Source organism: Lepidochelys olivacea (assembly GCF_965140295.1).
Source record: "Lepidochelys olivacea isolate rLepOli2 genome assembly, contig: Scaffold_30, whole genome shotgun sequence".
NCBI classification, from domain to species: Eukaryota; Metazoa; Chordata; order Testudines; family Cheloniidae; genus Lepidochelys; species Lepidochelys olivacea.
Window position 1 is genome coordinate 262,349 of NW_028181946.1, and position 8,975 is coordinate 271,323.

An 8,975-nucleotide genomic window follows, 5' to 3' on the forward strand; every position below is an offset into this window, starting at 1 on the left:
TAGCCATGTGTGGAGACTCTGGCTGGGACGGTCTAGGGGCCTACAGGGGAGGGGAAAAGTTTGAAGAAGAGATGTAAGACTAGATCCAGCGAAACATTAACTCCATCAAGAGTAAAATGCGGGCAAAGAATGGCCGAAATAGTAAAGGAGAGCTTGGATTGTTTGTAAAGAAATGTGCTGTTATGCATGGAGGATCTGGGGCCGCACAGCGGCCGGCCGGCCTGTGGGATCACACGTGTGCGCTGCTTGTCTCTGAGGCTGACCAGAGAGTGGAGGGGAAAGCATGACCCGGGGCGGCAGCTCAGCATCAGGCGAGCGAGGCTTTTAATCAGAAGCTTAAGGAAGTGACAGAAAATGCTCAGAAAGGGAAGCCGCAAAATGGGGAAGTCAACGGGCGGCTGGCGAGCGCCGCAAAGAAAGGGGAAGGCGGGCGAGGGGAAGGAGCTGAGGAGACGGTGCAGACGTGGGGTTGTCAGAAACGGGCAGAGGACGGTGGAAGTGCTCATCGGCCAGCACAGGAGCAATTGGCTGCGGAGACACTGGGAGCACCGGAGAAGCCGGCTGAGTGCAAGGAGGACCTGGAGGATGTGATGGAGCAGGACAAGCCTCATCGTTAATAATGCAGCCGAGCCATGTTGGAAGTTAAGAAAATGAACTGCGTGCTGGAAGGAAAAGGTTTTGGGGCACCCCGAGTAAGGAGGGGCGTGGGAGAGATCGGCCCAGGGGCTCTAGAGAGAACTGGGGCAGGAGGCTGCCAGCCGACCGGGCGGGTTTGTGGAGGCCGGGTGCTGGCGTGAGGGCAGAATGCTTCTTAAATGCAACGTCAAAACCTGACATTGTGACAGGCCATGGCAGAAATGCCAGACAGAAGAGAAACCTGTCCAGGCACTAAGTCAATGGGTTCCCCAAGGATGCCGGACAGCGCTTGGTTCCACCCATTTCTGTAGGGGGAAATGGGCCAGAGACGGCAGTTCCCTCCCAGACCCTGCACAAAGCAGGTTGGACGAAGTGTGGGTATTTCCAGAGTTCATTGTATTACAAATGCAAATGGGTCTGGAGTCTGGGGGGATGGGACGTGATTCTTCTGGGGGAGACATGACTCCAGCAAACCCTGGGAAGGGTCAGGACCATCACAGGACACTTGTTAAACGACCGACCAGCCAAGGCGGGGATGCAAATTCCCACCTCTGCCCCCAGCCTTTCGAAGCGACGCCCTGGGGAGCGAGACACTGGCTGCGAATGACCTGTTCCCAGATCGAGGGACCGGCCTGTGGCACTCACAGATTCCCAGGGGTCGTGTTCGCAGCAGAAGCTGTGCTGAGCTTGCAAGCACTGGAAAGCCCGTGGGTGGGTTTGACGGGCTGCACCCCGGCCGGAGCCCTGGCTGGAGTCAGGGGAGGGATCCCTGGTAAGCCCATTAGCAGGCGGGTGGGTTCGCTGATTGGTTTAACATGTGTTCTCGGCAGTGCTGTCACCGTAAGCACCGAGGATTGTCCCCCCACCAGGGCTGTAATGTGTTAACTAGCCTGGGACAGTTACACTCCTACAGCATTTGTGTGTGGGGCTGGAGCCGTGACAATGGGGTGGGGTGGGGGCCAGCAAAGGCCTCTGTGACACCGCCCCATGCCGGCGTTATTGACACGTTTCCCTGCAGCCGTCCTGACGTCCTGCAACGAAAACCTGGCCAGAGATTTTGCTCCGTGAAATGCTTTGAGATGGTGATGTCAGGAGATGGAAACCCAGCTGGGAATTTCCAGCAGGGCAGCGGCTCCCAGCGCTGTTCTCCTGCCCCACATCTCGGCCCCCTACAGCCCTCACTCGACCCCCAGCTCTGTCCAGGTGGGGCCCTTGGTGCCTTCCATAAGGGGTGTTACACACAGTGCCACCTAATGGCCAAAGAGTGCAATACAGGTTAGGGCCCCTCCATTCCAGTCCTTTTCCTCAGTGAGTTTTAGCTCCATGGCAGAGGATTGAGCTTCTAGCTCTGATGGTCCCAGGTTCAAACCCGGGCCGGGCCAGCGATGACCCTCGGGGAGCTGCCAAGAGCGATGGGGAGGGGAGGGTGCGGCCGACGTGCCCATGCGGGTCTCACACTGCGCTCTGCCTGCAGCTTCCTGATCGGCGAAGACGACAGAGTCTACGAGGGCAGAGGCTGGAGCACCATGGGGGCCCATGCCAAGAACTGGAACAATAAGTCACTGGGAATCAGCTTCCTGGGCAGCTTGTCCAGTACGTGGGTCCCGTCTGTACATTTTCCCTGCTAGGCCCCCAGGGGAACTGGGAAGTTCACAGCTGCTCTTGGTTCCACCGCGGTGGGGCACTGGGCTGGGGCACAGGGTCAGGAAAGGGAGGGGGAGGGGGAGCATGCCGAAGCAAATGTGTGTGTGGAGGCGGGGAGCCGCATTACCAAACACAATGGTGGGGGAGAAAGACACTGACATGGCCAATCAAAAACGGGGCTAGAGGGTGTTTATTTACTCAGGCCACATTCACATCCCCTGAGCAGCAGAGAGGGGCCAGGGGCGTGTGTGAAATTAACAGGGGGCTGCTGGTGTCCTGCAGAAACAGCCCGTGACAACACCACCCTGACCGCTGCCAAGAGCCTGATCCAATGTGCTGTCTCCGGGGGCTTCCTGAGTGAAAGCTACACCCTGAAGGGGCATTGCAACGTGAAGTCAACCCAATGCCCCGGGGACGCCCTCTATGAGGCCATAAGCCAGTGGCCTGAGTTTGAAGCCTGAGTCCCTGCAGCCTCGGGGCCATCGCTGACCCCGCCCGCGGCTTCTGCCTGCTTGAGCTACACCTCTGCCCCCCAGCAGGGGGTGGCCTCTCACTTCTCACCCACCTGCTCCCTCCTGAGGCCCGGAGAGCAGGGCTCTGAGAGTTGGGGTTATGCTCCCGTCTCCCCTGGGCTCAGCTGCCTCCCCCACCCCCAGGGGCTCAGATTTCTAATGGCGCCTGGGAGCCACCTGCCTCCCCCAGGCTACTTCCTTCGGCAGACGCCAGGCCTAGCCCCTCGCTCCCGCCCGCAACGGGCATGTCAGCTTAGCCCAGGTCCACACACAGCCACGCCCAGGGTCTTACAGTGTCCAGGGGGGTGGGGCCAAGCCTCAGCCGAGCTCTGTGGCGACGGCCCTGCCAATCCCTGGACAGCTCAGGAAACTTCGCCTCCATTCCCGTGTGAAACGTCTGAGCAATTATCAATTCCAGAGTCAAATCCGCCTCTGCCCCCAGCCCCCCCGAGATCTGCAGCGAAGATTTCATCTGGAATCCCCCAGAAACCGGTCGCTAGTTAACCCCCGACAAAGGGAACCCAAGTGTCCCTGAGCCCTGACACTCGGCTCTGCCTGGCCCCCGCAGGGTCTGCCTCTCAAAGCTTTCAGCCCTCGCCCCTTTCACCCCGACAGTCCGTTCCCATGAGCCTCTCTTACCGATAGGGGCAAAGTATTTGGATGGGGAAGGACCCATCGGGTGGGTCGCAGAATCCCACAAAGGGGTTTTTAGTTCAAGTGCAATTTGCCTTTACCTCAGCGCCCCGCGGCTTAGTGCTTGCTTTGCTTGGGAGCTACTGAGCAGTGACAATAAACCAGCTTCTAGCACATCCAAAGTTGAAGCGCCGGGAATCATTTCATCTCCTGTTAAACGATAACCACCCTGCCGCTGGGCTGGGCTGGGCGAGCTGAGAGGGTGTGATTATGGTCTGTCAGATTAGCACTAAGAGGCCTCCTTGGGCTAGGTGCTGTATACACAGAACATGAGACAGACAGTCCCTGCCCTAAAGAGCTCACAGTCTAATTAGACAAAGGATGGGAGGGGAAACTGAGGCACAGGGAGGGGAAAAGGGTTTTACCCAAACTCACAGGGCCAGTTAGTGGCAGAGCGTGGAACAGATCCCATGGGTGCAGTCAAGTGCTCTGCCCACTAGGCTGTGCTGCCTCTCAATCCAGAGGGAGGAGGTGGAGAGGAACCAAGGGGGTGCTGGTTCCGCATGGGTCACACACAGTCAGGCCCGGCAGCCCTGAGCTGAAGGAAGGGGAGGGGAGCTGGGGTTTGCGCCTGCTGATGGGAGCTGGGGCTGCGGCTGGAGACTGGCAGGAGGGGCCGGAGCGGAGGGAACAGCTATGCCAGGAGCAGTGTCCCAGCCCCACAGTGCCCAGGGCTGCCCAGCATGTGGGAAGGGGGCAGCAGCACTGACAGGGCAGCTCTTTGTTAAGAGAGTCACTGTGGAGCAGCCCCCGAGCGAGGCTGGGAGCCCAGCACCCCAGGGCTGGACGGGCCCCGTTAACAGGAGCAACCCCTGGTGGGCTGGCAGCTGGAGGCCGTGCTGCAGAGAGTGCAGGTCTGGCCCCCCCGCAGCCCCCGGTGTCCTGCCCCTGGCACAGTCCAGGTTCAGCCCAGTTATTTCTGCTTCTGAGCCGTGGACCCTGGGGGACGCGACCAGCTGAGATCCAGGCTCCCTGTTGGGAAAAGGCTAGTCCAGGCCCTGGCGGCTGGAGCTCTGGGGGGCGTGTAAAGCCCAGGAAGGGGCTCAAGGGGCTCAAGCAAGAGGTTTCACTCCTGGGCCGGCCACAACCCCGCTGCAGCCCCGGAACAGACTCAGCACAATCTCCCTTCCCATCCTCCCAGCATTGTAACACCTCCCCAAGACCCTGCGCGGCTGCCACAGCCCGGGCCCCCCAAGCCACCTTGCCTGGTCCCTAGGGTGTTTTGGCTGCTGGCCCCATGGAGCTCGGCCCAGGAGGGGCGAAGGATCCTGTGAGGCCCAGAGAGGGGTTGGTTCCCTCGCCAGGGGAGGCTCTGGGTAGCCACAGCCACAGGTACTTGGCCAGGAAGGCAGCCAGGATCTTGCAGAGGTTCTCCACAGTCGGGGGGTGCAGATTCTGCTCCGTGTCCTCCATCGTGTGCCAGACCCACGGGAAAGGGGTGGCGATGAGGTGCAGCACCGGCACTCCTGCGGCCAGACAGATACATGGATAGTCAGCAGGGATCCAACCCAGGATCTGCATCACTGCAAGCCCAGCCTCTACTGCTGGAGCTACAAGAGTAATTCCACTATTGTCAGCAGTAGTAGACTATTATCCCCATGTGGCCCAGCCACTAGCGGGCGGCGGGCGACATTCTAAATGCGCACACTGTCTCAGTAGATGGAGCCAGGCCCTCAGGCACAACCTGACCTTACATCTAGGAGCCGTGTGCTCCCCTGACCTAGCAACGAGCAGCTGGCCCAGGTGCATTATGGGAACCAGATTGGCCAGAGACATCAAGCGAGTCAGGGCCAAGTGGCTAGATAGCAACGATATGTTTATAAAGTCTTTCACCCCCAAGGATCCCAGAGCTTAAATTCAAAATGCAGCCACCTCTGGGGTGAAGTGTGCCAGGCAGGCAAACATCATCTATAAAGCATTTTACCCCTGTAAATAACACCTAGCTCTTGCATAGCCCTTGTCCTCAGGGGATCCCAAAGCACTTTACAAAGGGGGTCAGAATGATTCCCCCCACTTCACAGATGGGGAAACTGAGGAAGACAGCAGCAAAGTCACCCAGCAGGGCAGTGGCAAAGCCAGGACCTGAACCCAGGTCTCAGTCCCTTGCTCCACTCATGAGGCCAGGCTTGTGTGGCAGCCTGGGGGAGTCTCACCACGCTTTGTCTGCACACATTCCTCCCTGGCTCCCCCGGGGAGGCCTCTCCAGCTGTCCATCCCACACTGCTCTGCACCTGGATGAACGGTAGCATGGGGCAGGACAGGTACCTTTGCGAAGGAAGGGGACGTGGTCCTCTTCGACAGGCCCATAGACAGGCTCCCTCTGGAAGTACGTCTGCTCCCAGGGGTGGGACTGCAGCAGGCCCAGCCGGTGCAGACGCTTCTCTGGGCGACACAGAGAAGAGAGTGAGGAATGGACTGGTTCCTGGGACCTGCCAGGCTGGGGCACGGCAGAATGAGCCCCACAGGGGGCTACACCTGGCCGCTCACAACAGAGCTCCCTGAGGACTTGGAGACGCTGCCAGGGAGGGAGGGGAGATTTCAAACCTGACAAGTCGTGTTTGAGAGAAATAAAGTATTGGTGAAAGATGCCAGGTCAACAGCCCCAGGGACTGAATCCCCAACTCCCAGCTCTGTCTCACAGCTGGGGATAGAGCCCAGGAGTCCTGGTTCCCAGCCCCCCTGCTCTAACCACTAGACCCCACTCCCCTCCCAGAGCTGGGCCTAGAACCCAGGCACCTTTATTCATTGTCAGACAGACGCAGGACCATCAGGACTGGTGGGCGGGGGAGGAGGTAGCTGTCCCGCTACAGGTGCCTGGGGGGGCAAGCCCCCTCCCACCCCTGGAAGAAAGGAAGGTTTGGTACCGATGCTGACGAGCCGGTCGAACCAGGAGGCGGTGAAGGGGAAGTGGTTCTGGATGGTCGGGTGGCAGGCCCCCAGCAGGTCCAGCAAGACAAACAGGCTCTGCAAGGAGGCAATGAGGGGTTAAATCTGTAGGGGCCCAGTCACCCCAGGAGGATCTGAGGGAGGGATTGGTACAAGATCCAGTGCAGACAGATTGAGCCCCCCGCCTACCCCGGACAGGCACCCTCACCATCTCCCTCCAGCCTGAAAGATCCCCCATGCAGAACTCCTCAGAGGGGCAGGCGGGCGGCTCTCACCATAGCCTGGAGCTGGCTGGTGCCCGGCTGGTGCTGAGCACTGGCCATGGACAGCCCCGTACAGGGAATCCCTCTCACTCCACTCCCGGAAGGCCTCCTCGCCATCCAGGAACAGCAGCTGCAGCGTCACCTCAGAGCCCTGGGGAGAGACACGGGGATCACTCAACACCTGGCACTGCTGGACAGGTGAGGGGACTGCACCCAGGACAGCAGCAGAGCTCGGGATAGAACCCAGGAGTCCCGGCTCCCATCCCTCCCGGTTTTGCACACTAGACTCCATTCCTTTCCCCAAGACAAGAGTAGAACCCCCAACCTGGGAAGCTCTCACCTGCTCCTTGGCCTTCAGCAGCTCCACGTCCAAGGCCGTGGCCAGTTCCAGCAGGATGGCACAGGGCACGGCCGAGTCGGTGGCCCGAGGAAGGTGCGGCCCTGTCTTTCCCAAGCTGCCACCCCACCGGGCTTGAAACATCACCAGCTCCATCCAGCCTAGGGACCACATGGACAGGTACTGGGGCTGGGATGGGAAGACTCTGTGGAATCTCAGATTAAAGGAGCACCTTTACATTTGGGATGGAGGGGCTAGCTGCAGAGCAGGGAGGTCTTTCCTAAATTCCCCAGGCTTACCCTGATCTGAGGCTGTACAGAGGAGGCTCCCAGCCAGCAGCTGCCTTATCAGAACTGTGTTCATTAGATAGATAGATAGATAGATAGATAGATAGATAGATAGATAGATAGATAGATAGATAGATAGATAGATAGATTCAGGGTAATGTATCAGAATCTGGCCCTCACCCCATTGCACTCAGCGGGTTTCTCTTGTTTTACCCTGGGGGAGAAGAGATCAGAACCCAAGACCGCCAGTTCCAAGAACTCCACAGACCTGTGTTGTCACTGGATTTATTACCAAGGGGACATTAGACAAGGGGAGGCACCAGAATACCCCTCTGTGGGACAGAATGACAGACTGAGGGGCAGGGTTTGTGTCTCCCGCTTTGAAGTCCTGTGTCTTTCTGCATACAGAGATCTGCGCAAAACCCACCATCTCTGTGAGCCCCAGGGCGGATGATGGCCCTGGGAGGAGCTGTGACCATCCTCTGAAAGAGTTGGTGCCAGGGCATAAGGGTTGCTCTGTACAAAGGAGGAGATTAAACTCCTCTGCAATACATATGTAACCCTTCTTCCAGTTCCAGCTCTGGCTTCAATATATAGGGGTTCCTCTCAAAATTATAACACAACACTGGCTTGAGCTCCCACCCAGAAATCTGGGAAAACTAAACACCAGCCCTGGGTGTTTCTAAGAAGCAATACTTCCTGTATTGCAAGCACTGAATCTGTGTGCGACAAAAGAAATATTTTATTAAGGGGAGAAGGAAGAATGGCATTAATTTGAGAAAACATGACAACAATGACTCAAACGTATGCAAACAACAGGTAAATCCCTGGCCCCAGGTGGAGCAGTGACTTTGCCTCAGTTTCCCCCTTTCTGAAAGACCAGTGGACAAATGTCCCGTTAACACACCACTCCCCTTTCTGTCCATGACACCGCACTCTTAGTTTGCTGTCCAGCATAAGTGAAGTCCTAGGGTCTAGGGGTGCCGTTAGGTGTATTCAGCTCCAGCCTTAGGGGAGGAATGCAGGAAAATCAAATGATGCCTCTGCCCAGTCCGGTCACTGCCCACTCTGCCACTGCACACTGCTGTCACCTTCTGAAGTTTCTGCACTGCTCCAGCCCCAAGTGTTCTCAGCTCTTAGGTTATGGCTACGTTGCAAAAAATACCAGCAGCCACAAATCTCAAAGCCCAGGTCTACAGACTGGGGCTCTCATTATGGTACTAAAAATAGCCATGTCGTTGTTCCTACTGGGACTGGAGCCCAGGTTTCGGAGCCTGAGGAGGAATGTCCACACAGCCATTGTTAGGGCCGAAGCACAAGCCTGAGTCTGTAGACAAACCCTCAGTGATTTCACTGGGTAGTGCAGAGCTCCAGCTGCTGCTGCCGTTTCTGCACTGTCTGGACAGCAATTCTGTCCAACAATAACGAAGGCTCAGCCCTTAATCTAGCTTCTCGCAGACCAAATAATCACTGAGCAAAACCAAAATCCCCGTTGATCACTATCAAGTGTTTCTCCAAACACCAGAGGAAAAGAATCACAATTTTCCAAAACCCTAGAAGGAGGGATCACACCACCACACTGACGGAGTGAATTAGGTTCATCGTAAGGTGACCACATCTCTTAGGGAATATTACAGACAGTGCTGCTGGCCTCTAGTCACACTGTGTATTGTGGGCCTAGCACAGTCATGGATTAGAAACCCAGACATGTGCGCAC

At 57.5% G+C, this 8,975-nt stretch overlaps 1 protein-coding gene and 1 pseudogene across 3 annotated transcripts; one reads left to right on the plus strand and one right to left on the minus strand.

Annotated features, from left to right (window-relative positions):
• Positions 1–435: 435 nt before the first annotated feature.
• LOC311514237 (peptidoglycan-recognition protein SC2-like) lies at positions 436–3,620 on the plus strand. Of its 2 annotated transcripts, XM_084652663.1 has the most exons (4): positions 436–675; positions 1,198–1,408; positions 2,111–2,229; positions 2,563–3,620. In XM_084652663.1, exons 1-4 carry the CDS (start codon positions 633–635, stop codon positions 2,739–2,741), a joined length of 552 nt encoding a protein of 183 aa, XP_084508789.1. In that variant the 5' UTR covers positions 436–632; the 3' UTR covers positions 2,742–3,620. The 2 variants fall into 2 exon arrangements, 1 of the variants encoding a protein (XP_084508789.1); XR_014709848.1 differs by lacking the exon at positions 1,198–1,408 and having other exon boundaries at positions 436–692; positions 2,563–2,572.
• A 1,077-nt stretch (positions 3,621–4,697) lies between these two features.
• Positions 4,698–8,558, minus strand: LOC311514229 (glutaminyl-peptide cyclotransferase-like protein; annotated as a pseudogene). The gene is made up of 6 exons: positions 8,480–8,558; positions 6,975–7,089; positions 6,647–6,785; positions 6,350–6,449; positions 5,751–5,983; positions 4,698–4,951 (listed from the first exon to the last, which is right to left on the minus strand). The product of its transcript is annotated as a glutaminyl-peptide cyclotransferase-like protein (transcript).
• Between the last annotated feature and the right edge of the window lie 417 nt (positions 8,559–8,975).

Excerpts from the sequence above, each read along its gene's own strand:
- LOC311514237 (XM_084652663.1), top strand. The coding sequence starts at position 633 with ATGTTGGAAGTTAAGAAAATGAACTGCGTGCTGGAAGGAAAAG. Across the intron at positions 676-1,197 it reads CTGCGTGCTGGAAGGAAAAG|CCTTTCGAAGCGACGCCCTG; the intron begins GTTTTGGGGCAC and ends CTCTGCCCCCAG. Across the intron at positions 2,230-2,562 it reads CTTCCTGGGCAGCTTGTCCA|AAACAGCCCGTGACAACACC; the intron begins GTACGTGGGTCC and ends GGTGTCCTGCAG.